The sequence below is a fragment of the Ovis aries genome, chromosome 13, assembly GCF_016772045.2.
Source record: "Ovis aries strain OAR_USU_Benz2616 breed Rambouillet chromosome 13, ARS-UI_Ramb_v3.0, whole genome shotgun sequence".
In the NCBI taxonomy this organism is placed as follows: Eukaryota; Metazoa; Chordata; class Mammalia; order Artiodactyla; family Bovidae; genus Ovis; species Ovis aries.
Genome location: NC_056066.1, coordinates 67,694,629 through 67,713,490, shown reverse-complemented (window position 1 = coordinate 67,713,490; position 18,862 = coordinate 67,694,629). Strand labels below are relative to the sequence as shown.

General features: G+C 50.7%; 1 protein-coding gene across 3 annotated transcripts in view; it reads right to left on the bottom strand.

Annotated features, from left to right (window-relative positions):
• Positions 1-18,862, bottom strand: part of PPP1R16B (protein phosphatase 1 regulatory subunit 16B) — a 110,071-nt gene that overhangs the window by 10,028 nt on the left and 81,181 nt on the right. For all 3 annotated transcript variants that reach the window (XM_004014571.5, XM_042230130.1, XM_027977192.2), the window contains 5 exons: positions 13,054-13,124; positions 8,100-8,245; positions 5,780-5,883; positions 3,724-3,848; positions 326-451 (listed from right to left, as the gene is read on the bottom strand). In XM_004014571.5, coding sequence (XP_004014620.1) covers positions 326-451; positions 3,724-3,848; positions 5,780-5,883; positions 8,100-8,245; positions 13,054-13,124 — 572 coding nt within the window. The remainder of the gene's footprint in view (positions 1-325; positions 452-3,723; positions 3,849-5,779; positions 5,884-8,099; positions 8,246-13,053; positions 13,125-18,862) is intronic.

Here is an 18,862-nt window from a genome sequence, read left to right as displayed (position 1 = left end):
GACAGAAGGAGTCAGCTATAACTCCAGAGCTGTCAAGTGTTTAAAGAGGAATGGCGAAAGCTACAGAGATTTCTATCTGGGAAACAAGTGGAAAAACTCAAGACAGAAATGTGGGAAATTTTCTAATTTGGCAAATTGGATTGTCATCTTGTTAGGACACAACTTGACAATCCTTTTTGTAAACTCCGTAGGTCTTTTCACATCCTACACGCTAGCTGTAGTCAACACCCTAAATGGGTCGGGTGTTCTGAACCAACTCCCAGCCCAAAGGTCAGCAGGTTGGCCATAAGCTGGCCTCTCTTACAGCACTGTGGGTGACAACTACCTGTCCCCAGAAGGCAGCCGCATGCAGGGGCTCCCAGCCATCCCAGTCCTTCACATCCACGCGTACACCATGGTCCAGGAGGAGCTCGGCTGCCCGCAGGTATCCGTTGGCTCCAGCTATGTGCAGCTGAAGGAGAGGAAAGGGGTCAGCACTCCCCACGGGGGCTGGTCCCTCATTTGGAAGCAGGAGAGCCCATTCCCCGGCTCAAGGCCCAGATCATATTTAGGGCCGTAGAATGGAATAGAAGGAGGTGAAGATACCAGCCACGTGACAGAGCATTAGTAAGTCTGCAGTATGGAAAAGGAAGGTAAGGGAGAAGGGGCTTCTCTTCCGTCTTCAAGCCCCTGTCGTTAAGGCATCAGCATTTACTGAGTGCTTACTATGCACTGAGCCCTGTAGATGGGGTCTCAGAGGTCCAACAGAACACAGCCCTAATGGCCAGATGCCGCGTCATCCGGGGGTCAGGTTGCTATAAGTTTCTGGCAAACAGAGGTTTTGGGTTTTTTTCTTTTTTTTAATTTTCAGAAAGAAAAAAAAAAAACAGGGTATGATCTGGAACAGGCACACATGAAAACTGGTATCACTATCTGATTTATAAATGTTTGATGCTTGCCAGCTATTAAGAATGACACACAGCCAGCCAGACATTAAAAACTGTAGGGCCACATACATAGCTGGGAATAAAAAGTTATGACTGGGAGAGTGATATTGGTGGGTTTTTTGATTTTTTGTTTTACTAAAGTATAGTTGATTTACAATGTTTCAGGTATATAGCAAAGCAATTCAGTTATTCACCTGCATATATTTTTTCCCAGATTTCCTTTCCCATTACAGAGGATTACAACTATAATTACATTGAATATAGTTCTCTGTGCTACACAGTAGGACCTTGCTATTTATTATATAAATAGAAGTGATCATGTTAATAATAATAATGAGTTAATCACCAGAATCTATTGAGAGTTTACAGGCTCTGTGCTGAGCAGCTACATGCAGAATCTCATTTAGTCCTCCCAACAGCCCCCTGGGGAAGGTACGCCTCCCTGCTTCACTGGGAAGAACTGAGACCTAGTGTGTGCCCAGCCATGTGAGTGAAGCCGCTCTGAGGCCAGCCCAAGAGGAGCAGACCCCTGTGTCTACAGGGCTGAGCCACAGACCCAACGGAGCCCCATCCAGGGCGGGCAGTGTCCTGGCACAGCCTGGCCAAAACTTCGTCCAGTCTTCATGCAGCGTTCAATCCAACTACCTGACTCAACTCTTGAGTGCTGGGCTGAGCAGGGACCCCTTCCTTAGAAAAGAGCAGGAGGCACAAAAACCTAAAAAAGAGAACTACTTCCACTGCTGGATATATATCCAAAGAAAATGAAAACACTAATTCAAAAAGATACAGGCACCCCAGTGTTCATAGCAGCATCATTTACAATTGTCAAGATATGGAAGCAACCTGAGTGTCTGTCAACAGATGAATGGATAAAGAAGGTATGGTATATACAGGCAATGGAATACTACTCAGCCATATAAAAGGATGACATAATGGCATTTGCAGCAACACATGTGGACCAAGAGGGCCTTATGTTTCATGAAAGAAGACAAAGACAAATGCTCTGTGTTATCACTTACATGTGAATTTAAAAAACAAACGAATGTATGTAACAAAACAGAAACAGACTCACTAACAGAGAGAGGGAAGGGGGAGGGGAAAGATGGGGGTAGAGGACTGAGAGGCACAAACTACTAAAACAAATAAGCAAAGTATGTTGTACAGCACAAGAAAATATAGCCATTATCTTGTAATAATTTTTAATGGAGTATAATCTATAAAAAATATTGAATCACTGTGTCATATACCTGAAACTAGTATATTATAAAGCAACTATATGTCACTGAAATAAACCAATAATCAATTTTAGAAGTCTTATTTTAAAAAAAAAGAAAGGGGGATGAGACAGAGGGTGGGACTCAGGAACGGGATGGGAGAAGTCCAATGATCACATCTGGGCTACCAGGTCAGGCCTGAGGGGCAGTGAGGGAACTTGGTACTGCTGAGCCCTACCTGAAAAGCTGAAGATTCTGAGACCCTGAGTGCTCACAATCACATGGACCCCAAGCCTAGAACAGGATGGGCCCAGCCATGGGCAAGGTTGAGGGGGGCTTCCAAGGCCATGTTCTAGTTCTCAGTTTAGAGGCTGCAGAAGCAGACTTCCCCAATACTGAGCTGTATCATGCTATGAAGGCCTATGAAGAAAGATCAAGAAGGTTTCACTGACATTTGAATTGAAACAGTGAGTGAAGCTAATGAGGCAGATAGAGAGAGAGAAGATTCCATCATTCTCTATCTCTAATGTCTAGTAAAGTATGTGGGACAGAGGATGTGTATGTTGACAGGGTGGATGGGTGAACCAATGGATGGATGGGTGGACCAATGAATGGATGGGCGGACCAATGGATGGATGGGCGAACCAATGGATGGATGGGTGAACCAAAGAATGGATGGGTGAACCAATGGATGGATGGGTGAACCGATGGATGGATGGGTGGACCGCTGGATGGATGGGTGGACCGATGGATGGATGGGTGAACCGATGGATGGATGGGTGGACCGATGGATGGATGGGTGAACCGATGGATGGATGGGTGAAACGATGGATGGATGGTTGAAACAATGGATGGATGGGTGAACCAAAGAATGGATAGGTGGACCAATGGATGGATGGGTGAACCAATGGATGGATGGGTGAACCAATGGATGGATGGGTGGACCGATGGATGGATGGGTGAACGGATGGATGGGTGAACCGATGGATGGATGGGTAAACTGATGGATGGATGGGTGGACCAATGGATGGATGGGAGGACCAATGGATGGATGTGTGAACCACAGGATGGGTCCCTGGGGTGTCTGGGCTCTGACGTCAGGGAACCAGAAGAGAGGCTGTTGCAGCAACATCAGGGACAGACAATGAAACAAGGCACTGAGGTGGGAGAGGGTACATTGAGGTAGGAGAATGAATAGTGCAAAGCAAGATGGCCTGGATGAGTGGATGAATGTGGCACTCATCTTGAAGCAGGAGACATCATGGGAGGAGGTGGAAATAATGAACTCAGAATGGACACCTGCAACGTGAGGTAAAGGAGAAGCTTGGAGACAAAGAGGTGAATGGCAGAGCCAAGCCTCCCCAACCCACAGCTCCCAACTCCCAGCCCCAGCTTCTCAAAGAAGCTGATCCCTGCTCTGCTAACTCCACATTCCAGAGAGAACCCTGTCCCCAAAAGGGGGAGGAAGTCCAAGGCTACAGACAGGCCCCCTCTGTGTAGACTGGACCTCCCCATTCAGCTCCAGCTGGTCTGAGTTCTGGTCCTAACCCCCCAGTCCAATATAGCCTGGCCCCTCTCCTCACCAGTGTGGCCCCCTGGGCATCTACCCAGTCAAGGTCCTGGCCAGCTGCGATCATACAGTGAATGTCCGAAATCATCTGCTGCTCAGGAGCTGCCCGCATCTCGTTGATTTTCTCCTGGGTGATGCCTGCAGTGGGGGCGGGGGGGGGGTGGCACTGAGTCAGCACTCCCAGGCAGAGAACCCATGGGGGAGGGGAGGGAGGGCAGAGGTAGGGAGGTATGACTCCTCTTTCCTAGGGTCTGCCAGTCAAGGCAGTAAACAGATGCGCTCAGAGATCATTTCTCCCAGGCCCAGTGAAAATGAACACCACATATTGGGCCACGAACAAGAGCCTGGAACCCAGTTGGCGCTGTATTAATATCAATGACTGTTACACAGCTCTTCTACCTGGCAGTCCCGACCACCCACCTACCCACCTCCAGCTGCTCAAATTCCTGGCTCCGTCTCATCCTTTAGGTCCAGCCTGGATCACCTCCTCAGCTGGCCTCCCCTGCCCACTGTATCTGACCAGGTCTCTGTTCATTTCTTCCACTTCATCCACAGCTGTGTTTGCAGCACCAGGCACGCTCAGTGAATCGCTATTACAGCCACAACTGAATTACTGAATATATCACTTCTGAATGGAGAGCTGAATAAATCGAGGTGGAGGGACTCAGAAACACATTTTCAAGCCTGAATCTCTAGCTAAAATTTAAGTGTTACTGGCAGCTACTAAGGAGAGAGTGATTTGCTCTGAAAAAAAGGTCAATGAGAGCAAGCATTCTTGGATAGAACTCAGGGGAGGTCTGTAAACTTGAAGGGAGAAAAAGAATGATCTATTTTCACTAATTTTTTATTTGTTTGTTTCTTTTTGGCTGTGCTGTGTCTTTGTTGCTGGGTGTGGGCTTTCTCTAGTTGTGGCGAGTGGGATCTACCCTCTAGTTTTGGTGTCTAAACTTCTCAATGTGATGACTTCTTGTGTTGGGGAGCAGGGGCTCTGGTGCACACGGGCTTAGTTGTTCAGAGGCATGTGGAATCCTCCTGGACCAGGGATCAAATCCACGTCCCCTGCCTGCCAGTGCATTCTTAGATTCTTATACACTGGACCACCAGAGAAGTCTTACTTTCACTAACTTTTCAATGAGATATAGCATTTCCTTTTAGTCTAAATTCATAGTAGAATTGGCAGTGCCCATGACTTTGTCACCAACAGAAACTATAGGTATTTTCACACCATGTTATTTTATTGTTTCAGGAATCAATGAAGTTTCTATACTATACATTTAAAAGTATTTGAGGAGCCCTACTTCAATAGCAGTGGTTTCCTTTATAATCCTATGGCTTTGATAAATGCATTTAAAAATACAGAAGGGGTGGGTCCACAGATTCACCAGACTGGCACAAAAATTATTAGGAAGGTCTACAGAAAGTGGACAGAGAAAGCTCCAGGGCCAGGGAATGGGCAGGCCAAAAGGGAGGTTCCTGCAGCCATCTGGGCAGAAACACAAGGGCAGAGATGAGGGGAGGACCTCAGACTGCAGTCCAGGGTCTGGATTTGAGATATATTTCTAAAGAGGAGGCCTTTCAGGAGCATGTACTGGGGTGGCGGGGGCGGGCTGCATTTGTTTCCTCTCTGAAGCTCATTTGTGAGCTGAGAACAGCCCACATCTTGTTTATCCGGGGTCCCTGGCAGCCCAAGTGGTGCCTGGCACAGAGCAGGCAGCCGTGAATGTTCTTGACTTTGTATTTTCCCAAATGGGAATATATATTTATTGTGGATGTTTTGAATTGAACTGTCACAGCTGCTGAAGAGACGGGGCCAGCTGAGGCTGCCCATGCGTGTGGGTGACACAGAAGACAGCCACGCCCCTCCTTGTGCACAGCTCATTTTCCAGGCTTGTTCTGTGTTCGCATCTTGTCCATCACGTGGGTAACAACCTTCGTGGGGTCCCGTCCCAGGTCCTGAGCACTAAGCGATAGGCCTGCCTCTAGGTAACTTGTTCATCTGCACTGATCTGAGAGATGCTCGCCACAGCCCCACACCCAGCCCACTGCACAGCCGGCGGCCCTGCCCTTACCCTGGTACGCCATGCACGTCTCGATGACATCCAGGGTGGGCTCATCCTCACAGAGGTCATAGGGCATGTTCCCATCGGAGTTGACAGCGAGCAAGTCGGCTCCACTGCAGAGAGAGGACCAGGGTGAGGGCCAGGAACGTGCAGAGGGTTGGTCTGACTGCCTCTACTGTCCAGCCTCTCAACCCACACCCCGCTGTGCATCCCAACACCCACAACCCAGCCACGGTGCAGCCCAGCAAGGACTGCATCTCCAGGATCTCAGGAGAGCTGTGCCACTTTCCCCAGCTTCCTCCTCTGTTGAACCAGCAGGTGGGCACTTGAGGATAGATGTCAAATAAGAAAAGACAAAATTAATGGTGGTAGCACCACTTCCCAAGCATTTGCTAAGAGCCAGGCTTGATCTAAGCCCTTTACATCATCTGATATAATCCTCATAATAGTTTTCTTGGTTCAGTATTATTGGCCCCATCTCACTCAAGGGAAAACAAGATTCAGACAGGGTCAGTTACTTGTCTGAGGTCACACAGCTAGGATGTGAGAGGTTCAAGATGGAAACCAGGCTTTTTCATGGGCCAGCTCTTTTTACTTTTCCCTGTCCTATTTCAATATTAGACCAAGTGCAGAAACACCCAAGGATACCCCCAATTCCTCCTCTGAAGTCCCTTCTCCAAAGGCAAACCAGGATGGGGCAGGAGAGAGCCTTGGGACCCCGTGGGAAAATTCCCCTTTGGGGCCAGTGGCTCCCAAATGCATGGTCCTGGGCTGCCCTGTGGCAGAATCACTCAGACGCCACTGAAATAAAATGCAGCTTCCTGGGCTTCACTCTAGACCTCCTGAAACAGAGTCTCTCAAGAGGATGGGGCAGGGTTGAGGATTACACATTTTAAACCCATGATTCTGGTACAGATTGGCGCTAGGGATTGGTACAATGTTGGTATCCTCTCCCTTTTCCTCTCGCATCACCTCTGATTGGATGGTGGCCATCTGATGCCCCTGCAGACTTAGCCACACCCAGGTGTTCATCAGAGGTGTGGGCACAGGCCACCTGCCAGTCCTCTGGCATAACAGCCCTCCCCTGGGACCTCTCCTAGCTCCTGTGTGCTCTTGGGTAAGCTAATCCACCTCTCTAAGCCAGGAAAGCATCTCTATCACCCAAGCAGCCACCCGATGGGCCCTGGCTGCTCTGCTGAGACCTCTGCCAAAGGCCACTTGCCCTTGGCCACTATACCTGAATCCCTGTGCTCAGATGCTGGGTCCTAGGACTCCAGCCACCATTGATCTCGCTTTGTCTCGGTTCTGGGACTGAAATCGCCTAATTTCCTGCTGAGTTTCTCAGGACTTTTGCGTCCCTGAGTGTTCAGTGCCCAGCACAGGGCGTGGCCCAGCTCAAATGCCCACCAATCATTAGATGAACTCAATGAAATACACTTGAAATTCAAGGTTGCCTCTTCTCTATGTTTGCAGAGCCTGAGCAGACTGGAAACAAGTTCAGGGTGGGGGGAGACCGTTTAGAACTCTACAGAAGGAAATGGCCTTATCCCTGGGAAGACATTGCTATGTGGTGTCCCCCAAAGTAGGTTCTGCCCCAGAGAAAAGCATATGGATGGGATTTGAGGGGGCAGAGCCAAGGAAATATGCCTGCTTTTTCGTAGCAAGAAAAACGGCAACAACACATAAGTATGGAGATGAATACAGACTCGTGGGGACAGACAGAGAAAAAGAGATGAAAGGAAAGAGAGTCATACCCTAATACAAAGCCAAAGACACTACAAAAAAACTGCAGACCAATATCCCTTATGAACAGTGATGCACAACTCCTCAAGAAAATACTAGCAAACCAAATTCAGCAGCATAGGAGAAGGATTATATGCCATCACCAAACGGAATTTATTCCTGGATGCATAGATGGTAAATTGTGTTGCGTATTTTATGAGCATCATATCGGGAGAAAGGAAGAGAACGGAAAGAGAGAGAATGTGAATTAACAGAGACACAGGGGGAAAGACAAAGTGAGATCAAGGAGGAAAGAAGAGACAGAGAGGGAAAACAGGAGAGAAAGACACAGGGATGGAAAGGGAATGCGGGGAGAAAAAGGACAGGCACCAAAGAGACAGGAAAAAAGAGAGAGAGATGGAAGTCCCCCGCCCCGACACCAAAAACAAGAACCCGGAAAAACACCAAAGGCGCACTCATGGCTGATTCATGTCAGTGTATGGTAAAAACCACTACAATACTGTAAAGCAATTAGCCTCCAATTAAAACAAATAAATAAACCAAAGGCGGAGGGAAGGCTGCTCCTGGGGGAGAGAGGGGCACGTACTACTGAACGAGGATCTTCACCAGGTTAATGTGGCCGCAGGTGGCCGCAGCATGCAGAGGCGTCCACAGCTCGTTGTCCTTGGCGTTCACGTTGGCACCGTGGGAAAGGAGCAACTTGACAATTTCCTCAAAGTTGTCGATGCAGCACTGCAAGGTGGACACAGGCAGGGTCAGCTCCAGGCAGGTCACGACGAGGGCACACCCAGTTCCCGAGAAGGACAACGGACCCAAGCTGCCTGAGTTTGAATCCAGCTCCATTACGTGCATGCTGTGTGTTCATGGGCAAGCCACGTAACCTTTCTGAGTTAATAATGTACAAGATAAAAATATAAAATAATATAAAGAATAAAGTCAGCTATAAGATGCTTCACAAATGTTGGTGGAATGGGATGAAATTTCGAATGAGGCTTTAAAACCTTTACTTTTTAATTTCGGAAGGCTTTCTTCAAACAAAACTGTAAGGAGAACTCTAAGTTAGATAGCCAATAAATTCAAGCAGGGTGGCTCAGGCTGAAGCTGGGGTGTGTGGGGGTGGGGGTGTTGAGAAGGTCCCCCTTCCCATCAGTGGCCTCCCTAGATTATAGTTTGAAACCTCTGATTTAGGAATTTCTGACCCAGAAGCTAGTTCTTGGGAAGTCCCAAGTAACGAAGCCTCCTCACAAAAACCCAGCTCCACCCAAGGGCTCTAGTGGGTCTTGACAGAGTCCCTGTGAGGAGAGAGCCGTGTCATGCCCTCCTACATGTAGGTCAGCCCCAATGAGAAGGCAGCTCACAGAGAGATACTGGGCTCCAAAAGTCACTGGAGCCCCCAAACTCCAGCGAGGGAGAGTGAAAGATTCCCAGGGGACAGAGGGAGCTCAAGCTGGGGCCATGAACAGAGAGAGGTGAGGACAGAGGAGGCAGAAGACAGGGAGCCACTTTGCAGGCTGCAGGAAGGATCTCAGATGACCTCCGGAGAAACCAGCAGGGCACAGAGCAGCGGACCTGTGGCTCAGAACTGCCCATCCAGGGACAGCTCTGCCCTCAGTGCACGGGAGACGCTGCAGTTATACTCAGAGAAGCAGCACAATTCAAACTTGTTTTTTAAAAAAATCCCTCCTCCAGCTGCATGTGGAGAACAGACTTTGATCACAAGCTTCTGGAGGGAGAAGAGGGAGAGTGAGGAACTATGTCAAAATCACCCAATTTAAGAGATGATGGCAGCCTGACCTACAGAAGTGATCACAGGCATGGGGAGAAGTGACTGAATGCTAGCAGAAAGAGCGGGGGCACCTGTGGGAGCCCAGGGCCTCAGGGGGGTGCGGGGATGGAGCGGCACCACGGCCCCCACCCGCATTCCCTGCAGAACCAGGGGTCAGAGGGACGTCCTCAGTGGTCCAATGATTAAGACTCCAAGCACCCAATGCAGGGGACCTGGGTTCTTTCCCTGGTCAGGGAACTAGATCCTGCATGCCACAACTAAAAGATCCTGCATTCCACAAGTAAGACCTGGTGCAGCCAAATGCATACTTACATACATGCCAAATATATACGTCCATACATACCACACACATACACACCAAATACATGCATGCATACCAAGCACACATACACGAACCAAGCACTCATATACGTTCCAAGCACACAGATACATACCAAACACACATACATACCAAATACATGCATACATACACAACAAATACATGCATGCATACATACATACCAAATACATACATATATTTTTTTAAAAGAAAAAAAGAATCAGGGGTCAGCCCTGGACATATGGGACATATAGGAAATGAGCAGAGATGGTGCCAGGTTCTCTTTATGCACCATCTGACCTGAGGTTGGCTGGGTCTGGGGGCCTCTCTCTGGACACGAGAGTCAAGGGTGACCCAGTGGAGCAGGGCACTGCCTCAGGTGGGCGAGAGAAACATGCAGTGGCATGGTACCGCCAGCAGAGGGCGCCAAAATCACCAGAGTGAGGCAGCCTGGAAAGGCGAGGGTCCCCCCAGAGGCGGTCCCTGGCAGATGAGTTTGGGATGGCCTGGTCCATAGGAGGAGCCAGGAGCAGCCCAGACTGTGGGGTGAGGGGACAGGAGGGCCAGAGATCCAACCACGAGGGGCTGCAGAAATAAGACAGTTGGGGTGTTGGACAGGTGGAGTGATTTCGCATATAGAATTGCAGTTGTGTGAGAAAGATGCCCAGGGGCTGGGCCAGTCTGCAGCTGGGAAACGACTTGAGCACAGGCTGGGGTGGGACCTGGGTGCAGAGGGGGCTGGGTTGGGACTGGTGCAGTGGGGGCTGGTACATGGTGGAGGGGGGCAGCGTCCTCGCCCACATTCCCCAAGGTGGGCCATGGCACCTGGCACCGGATGACTCCTCCCGCCCCCTCACTTCCCACGTTCAGTCCATCACCGGCTGTGGATTACATCTGATTGCTGTCCCCATCCCCATTGCCCTGGCCGAGCTTCATCATCTCTCTCCCTGTCACTCCCCTTTCACACACCCTCAGCCAGAGAGAGCTTCCTTGTTAACCCAGCCATGCTGCCCTCAGTTTACAAAACCTCTGAAGGCTCCCTGTTGCCAAGAGCAGAAAATCCATAGGAAGCTCTTGTTCCTTCGTTGACCTGGAGCAGTAGTGATGATGACAATGACAACAATAACAACAGCCCCAGAACAGCAGTAATAGTAACAGGTCACATTGCCAATAATAGGAGTTAATGCTTTTTGAGGAGTTACTAGGGCCATGCACTTTGCTAACTTTTGGCCATGCACTGCCTCAGTGAATCCTCAGAAAAACATTTCCAGGGCTCCGCAGCCATGTAGGGCTAGAAGCTATGGTGCTGGACAGTGTCAATATGCAGAACATGTCATCCTCATAAAGGCTGTATTGGATGGTGCTGCCCTGAACCTCAGTTTCCTGAGCTGTAAAATGGGGATAATAGTATTTCAGAGTTCTTGTGATGATCAACCCACGCTTCACATATGTGACGATGTTTTGTTAAGAAGTGAACATATGACAGATTTTCATAATAATGAATGAAAATCATTAAATCGTGTCTGACTCTGTGACCCCATGGACTGCAGTCCACCAGGTTCCTCTGTCCATGGAATTCTCTGGGCAAGAATAATGGAGTGGGCTGCCATTTCCTTCTCCAGGGGATCTTCCCAACCCAGGGATTCAACCTGGGTCTCCCGCATCGCGGGCAGATTCTTTACCATCTGAGCCACCAGGGAAGTCCCTCCATAATAATAATATCTAATATCTATCCAGTGTCAGATGATGCTTATAGGGTTTTATGTATATTTATTTAATCTTCACAACAATCCAGTGACTGGTTATGCCTCTTTTACAGATGAGGAAAATGAGGCACAGAGAGCATAAGCAACTTGCCCGAGGTCACACAGCGAGACTCTGTGGATGCATGAAGCCCTATGAGACAGGAAGAGACGCCAAGAGGACACACAGGGAGCTCCCAAGCCAATGGCTGAGGGTGGGGACTTGCCCCTGGGGCTTATGGGTAGGGCAGTGGCTACCCTTCCCGCCCTCAGAGGGCGACGGAGAGGGTCTCACCAGCCCAGGCTTCCAGAGCCTGGCCAGGCTGCCTTCAAGTCCACCTGCTCTGACACTTGGGCCAGGGCACAGGGAGGTTCAGCCTGTTCACTCATTAACTCAGCAGGCACATATGAAGCACCTACTGTATGCCGACATGGTGGGGGACAAAGTGGATACACCAATGAGAAAGAGACATGATGAGCTCTGCCCTCGTGCAGTACAGAGTCTTGGGTAACCAGAGACCAACATTAAATGGTCCCACTAATGGCTGGAAAGCTTCCCTGATAGCTCAGTTGTTGAAGAATCTGCCTGTAGTGCAGGAGACCCCAATTCGATTCCTGGGTCAAGAAGATCTACTGGAAAAGGGATAGGCTATCCACTCCAGTATTCTTGGGCTTCACTTGTGGCTCAGCTGGTAGAGAATCTGCCCACAATGCAGGAGACCTGAGTTTGATCCCTGGGTTGGGAAGATCCCCCGGAGAAGGGAACAGCTATCTACTCCAGTATTCTGGCCTGGAGAATTAAGAGTCGGACACGACTGAAAGACTTCCACTTTCACTGGCTGGAATGACAGAGGTGCTCAGAGGATATAACAGCACAGCTCTCAGACTCTAGCTGTGCATGCACCTAAACACTGGGTGAGATGCAATGGGGAGCAGACAGTGTGTGCAAGGGACCAAAAAGTCAAGTAGCTGAAGGCCTGGCAGTCAGCATGGCCGGCTCGGCAGGGGCACTGGGGTGCTCCTTACCCCTAGTGTTATGCGAAGACACTGGAGTGCTCTGAGTAACATCAGCAGATGTTGGGTCTGAGCATCCCTGCGGCCACAGCACGGAGGATGGATCAGGGCAGGATGCCTGAATGCTGGGGCCCAGGGAAGGGGCTGCTGCAGCGTGAGGTGATGAGAAATGTCAGCCAGAGCAGCCCCTCCCCAGCCAAGCGGGGGTCTGGGCCCATCTTACTGCCCTAAAGAGGCTGTGTGTTATGACAGCACATGGTTCCTGACCAGAGTCCAAAGCAGTGTGACCTTAGGCCGGTCCCATAATCTCCCTGTCAATCACTGCTGTCACCAGGGTGGACGGATGCCTTGGTGGGTGTGAACAAATCTGCTTCATACACTGTCAAGCTCCGAACAAACTTGCTTTGTGTGTCAAACACTTTGCCAGGCAGCGAGGATGCAGCGGACAAAGGCTCCCTGTCCTCGGAGGCAGTGTGTGTGCCACGCACGTGGGCACAGGGCTCTGTGGGCGTGTCTGTAACAGACACACTCGTCTCCCGGGCAGACAAGAGCCTTTCAGAAGTGGCAGCTGCGGCTCCCCTCCCCCTCCTCCCTGAGGGTCCTGGGCAGGAAAAAGCAGGGAGATGGGGCATGTGTCTAGGTGGGGAGCAGGGAGTCAGGGGTCCCAGTGGGTCCTTACCTGGTGCAGGGCAGTGAGTCCATCTTCATTGCACAAATCAGGGCTGACCTTATTCTTCAGGAAGTAGCGCACTGCAACAGAGGGGAAAGAGGTGACTGTCTTGTCACACATTCCATGAGCAGGGGTGCGGGGGACCCAGGTAAGACCCACTGTCCTCCAGGTCCTGGCACCACCAGTCTTATTTACTCCTTACAAACCTCCTGCCTCTATCCTCCCCCACCCATTCAAACCCTAGTTCGCATCTTGGACCCAAGTGCAAAGGGAAAGATGCAGGGGTCAGCACACACATTTGGGCACAACTTCTGTACATTCAAGTCTACCCACTCAGAGACTTGGACCACAGCACAGGGAGGCATCAGTGAGTTCATTCATTAAGGCAGTATGCACATATTGAGCACCTACTGTATGCCATCGTGGGGAAGAGTGGTGAGATACACCAAGGAGCAGGAGGTGTGGATTCTGCCTCCGTGCGGCTCAGAGTTTGGGAAACGAAAGACCGACATCCAATGAGCAAATCCAGCAGTCCTGTAAGACCCTTCACAGACCTCCATGCTTTAGGTTACCCATCTCTGGTCAGTCTCCAGCCAGGCCACCCCCACAGGGTGAGGTGTCCCTGAGGCCAGTGGGATGAAGCACATGGTTTCCCCTCTGGCCCATCTTACCCTTCCCTGTTCACATGGCTCCAGGGCCAAATGTAGAGCCTGCGCAAGCCTTGTCCCTAGACCCAGCTTCCCAAGGGTGGACCACACAGCAAGAAAGTGCACCTCTAGGCTGAAGGGGAGACCACAGTGTGGCTGTTTGCAGAGCCAATGGAGAAACTTGGCTACACAAGCGGGCTTGTGTGTGTGAGGCCCTCATGATGCTGAGAAAGCCAGGGACAGAGGCCAGGGTCCTGCAAGTGCGGGAGCAGGCCGGCCCTGGCCTCTCAGAGCCCCTCCCGCACCCGTCTAGTCTGAAAGTGTGAGTATCTCAGTTGTGTCCGACTCTTTGCAACCCCATGGTCAGAGAAGCCTGGCGGGATACGGTCCATGGACCCTACGGACCCTATGAACCCTATGGACCGTAGCCCGCCAGGATCCTCTGTCCATGGGATTCTCCAGGCAAGAATACTGGAGTGGGTAGCCATTCTCTTCTCCGGGGGTGGGGGGAGGGGTCTTCCCGACCCAGGGATCTGGTCTCCCTTATTTCAGGCAGATACTTTTGTCATCTGAGACACCACCTTGTCTGGCTCCCTCAAAACACTAGCCGAAGTGCGCGCCCCCTAATGCCCATGGGGGGCGGTGTCTCCATGCCACCACCCACACGCTGGGGCAGGGCCACTGTGGTTTCCTAGCCGATTTGCCTCTGCTGTGGGGGGACAAACTCAAGTGAACTGTGAAGGGTAGAGGGCAGGCCATCCATTCTGCACGCTGAATATCCGCTGGGCAACCCCAGAGGAGGCAGGGGAGGGAGATGAGGTCTCTGGAAACTCAATGGGATGGGGGCTGTCTTCATTAGGCTCGGATCCAGGAACCACAGGCCCAGCAGCACCCTCGGCCTGAGTGTGACCAGTCCCCCCTGCGAGGGGGAGGCTGAAGTTTCCACCCAACTTCCTGGCAAGAGGTGACATCTCCCACAGACTTGCCCAAGATGATTTCATCACTGCTAGGGGTCAGGGGGACAAGGGGCTTATATATGGTTTACACTCAGGTCCTCTGGAGCTGCCGTGTCCACTAGGGAACCACTGGCCACAGCGGGCTCTTGGGGTTTTTCAAATGTTAACTTGTAAAAATTCAAAATTCACTTCCCTCAGTCATTCTGGCCACATTTTAAAGACTCAACAACTACAAAGCAAAAGTGTTAGTTGCTCAGTCGTGTCCGACTCTTTTGCGACCCCAGGCTCCTCTGTCCATGGAATTCTCCAGGCAAGAGTACTGGAGGGTTGCCATTTCCTACTCCAGGGGATCTTCTTGACCTAAGGATCAAACCCAGGTCTCCCGCATTGCAGGCAGATTCTTTACTGTCTGAGCCACCAGGGAAGCCCCCAACAACTACAGGTGGCTACCATATTAGAAAGTGCACAAATAGAACATTTCCCATCTTCACAGGAAGTTCTATTGGACATCGCTGCTTTGGGGCATTACACATGGAAATTAACTGCATCACCAACTGCTCAGACCCTTCTGTGGCTCCCTACGGCTCTGGAAACAAGTGCAAAACCCTGACGATGGTGTAGAAGGTCTGCATGATGTCTGCCCTGTCTGCAGGCCTCCATGTCGCACGTTACAGCGGGACCGTTCATTCACACTGTGGCCTGTGAGAACTCCTCTTAGGGCAGAGGAGTTTGCTCAGTTGTACAGTACTCCCAACCTACCCGCCTCTCCAGTCTTTTTCTTAAATTTCAAACACCTTTCACCATGGTCTTTTGTCAGCTACAGAGTCACCAAATCTCCTTTGATCTCTGAGCTTTTGCACTGCCTGTTTCCATTACCTGGAAAACTCAGTCATCCATGCCTGCATGCATCCATCCATCTAGCCTCACTCATTCATCCACCCATCCACCATCCATCACCCACCTGCATCCATGCATCCATCCAGCCATCCACCCACCCACCAGCATCCATTCATCCACCTATCCACCATCTATCCACCCACCCTCATCCATTCATCCGTCCAGTCATCCACCTACCCACCAATCATCCATCCACCCACAGCCATGCATTCCATCTCTAACACACACACACATACACACACACACACACACACACACACACCTGTCTCACTCCTCATCCTTTACATCTCAGCTAAAACTTCCCAGATGAAGGCACTCCCCCATTCTGCACACCCACAGCATCTACATATCTCATATATATAGCCTTATCACAACCATAATTACATAACTATTTGGGTAATCATGGCGGGCTTTGTGTCTGTCTGCTGTGACCTGGCACTCACTGCTGAGGTCTGGCACACAGTTAATCCTCAACAACCCTTCCAGGACCCTGACTCACTTGGTGGCCTCTTAGCTCAGTCCAAGGACACAGCTTATCCATCTCTCAGCACAGCAGACCACCCTGTAGGGCTGACCCGAATGGCTCACATCTGGAGTATTCAGCGTGGCCCATGGGGACTTCCTACCAGGATGGATGGTACTGGTCTCAGCCTCAAGGCCATGTTGAGAACACTATGGCAAAGCCACTGATCACTGTGGCCCAGCCTGTCCACAAGGGGTGTCCTGGGCCTGACAACTGGCCTTTAGAAGAGAAGTGACCACAGTGCCCCTGTGCATCACAGAAGGTTCTGGAAGGTTCTGCTCCCATTAGGCCAGGGTTCAAATCCTTTGGGGGTGACTGGTGAACTAGGCTTCTGGTCTGGGAGACACTCTCTGAGGCAGAAATTAAGCATCAGCTGCCAAAAACAGTCTTTGTGTGCAGTAATTATTGGGGTGTTCTCTGTGCGATGTGGGAACCTAAGACATATAATTACTCCAATGTCGGGCAGTTATTTTCAGCCCAAGAGGTGGGACAAGTCATCTCCGTCTCTAAGGAGCCGTTGACAGTCATGACCCAAGGCCCCCCTCTGTTGGTTCTCTTATACTTTAGCTGGGGGCCTGGTTCTGGACACAACCCACTGGAGCAAAGACTCCACCATCCAGGACCTAGCCAGGCTTTCCTGCCTCTGGGGTTCAACAATAAAATGATTCTTCTGGACTTCCCTGGTGGTCCAATGGTTAGGAATCTGCTTGCCAATGCAGGGGATGTGGTTTGATTCCCTGGTCTGGGAAAATTCCACTGCCACAGGGCAACTAAGCTCATGTGCCACCACTACCGAGTCCACAACTCTAGAGCCCGTGCTGTGCAACAAGAAGCCACCGCAGTGAGAAGCCCGCACACTGCAACTAGACAGAAGCCCCTGCTCACCGCAACCAGAGAAAGCCCTCTCGCAGCAATGAAGACCCAGTGCAACCAAAAATAAATAAAAAAATTTTAATGTTAAAAAGTGATTCCTCTATCAACACTGTCTTTTTACTGAGCCCCTCCTATGCACCCGGGTTGAAGCAGAACTGCTTTGTTTCATGGGTTCATGTCTAATCATTCCTCCTATGGAGAAAAGGAGACAGAGGGTCAGGGAAGTACAGCTCACCGCCGCACAAGACTGAGCAGAGGAAATCAGACTCTCTGATTTCTACGCCCAGACTCTTGACCACAAGACTGCTCTTTTCTGCCCCCGGGGCCAGGCGTGGCGACCAGCAGTGCTGGAGTATTCAGAGCTGGGTTAAAGGCTGGTGTGGGGAGGAGGGGGATGGGAGCGTGGCCACAGTGACCTCTGCTCTGTAAGCATTAGAGGCCCTTGAGTCCCAGGCCAAGCCTCTTCTTGCAGACAGAGGGGCTCAGAGATCTACAGCCAGGACAGCAGAAATACCGCAGTCCCCATGGGGCACGGAGAGACATCTCAAGGGACAAGTTAAACACAAAGTCGCTTCGTCTCACTCCCTACTTAAAACTCTCTCCTGGCTCCACAATGCTCTTAGACTAGAGCTCAGGGCTTGCCTGGGGGCTCCGTGGTAAAGAATCTGTCTGCCAATGCAGGAGATGCAGTTTCAATTCCTGGTCCAGGAAGACCCCACATGCCGTGGAGCAACTGAGCCCGTGCACCACAACTGCTGGGCCTGTGCTCCAGAGCCCAGGAACTGCAACTACCAGGCCCAGACACCACCGCTACTGAAGCCGGTGCGCCCTAGAGCTTGTGCTCCACAACAAGAGAAGCCACAGCGATGAGAAGCCCACACACCGAAACTAGACGGTAGGCCCTGCTCACCACAACGCAGCAACAAAGGCCCAGCACAGTCTAAATAAACAAAATCATACAGAAGAGAATCGCATTCAGAATTCTTCCTTGGCCTTCACTGGGTCAGCAAACTACAGCCCATAGGCTGTATCTGGCAGGCAGCCTGCTCCGATAAATGAAAATTTCTTGGAACACATCTGCACTCATTCATTTGCATGTTGCCTGTGACTGCTTTTACCCTACAACACCACAGTTGATTAGTTACAGCAGAGACGTATGGTCTGGACAACCTAAAATATTTACTTTTACTATCAGGCTTTTTACAGAAAAGACTTGCTGACCCTGGTCTTCACGGTCCTGCATGGTGTGGACTTGCCTACAGGGCTACCATCTTGCTATTTTCATCAGAGTCTATGGGAATGGCTTGCTCTGAAGTTGTGCAGTACACAGCCTGCTCAACTGGACCTAGCCATCCTATATCCCTAGCTCTCGAGGCTCTTGCTCTCTGAGCACCTTGCACAATAGAGGTAGCTGGCTTAGGAGGATCTGAGGGGTTGGTGGGGGCTCAGAAAGAACAAAGGCAAGAAGGGCATGTGCTCCTCTCCAGCTGGGCACACCCACCACTTCTCCTGGTCGCCCATCCCTCCCCGCCGTCTGCTCCTTGCCTCCACAGCCCCAACAAACACCAGGCTTGCCCATCAGTTTGTCCGCATGACCCAAGAGTCCCCATGCATTTACTCAGCTGTGACTTTAGGCAAGTTATTCCTCTTCTCTGGGCATCAGTGTTCTCATCTGTAAAATGAGGAGCACAACAGCATCTCCTCTGTGGGGATGCCACGAGGGTTAAGTAAGAACCCCTGAGAGCTACTACTATCATTTATATTAAACACAACAACAACAACAACCACTGAGCTCCTGCTTGGTCCTACTCTGTGCTGGGTGCTGGAAATGGAACCGTGAATAGATATTGAATAGAAATGCAAGATTGCATTTCTCAAGAGCCCCTGACCTGGTCTTAAAAGACAAGGACCATCTCTCTCCA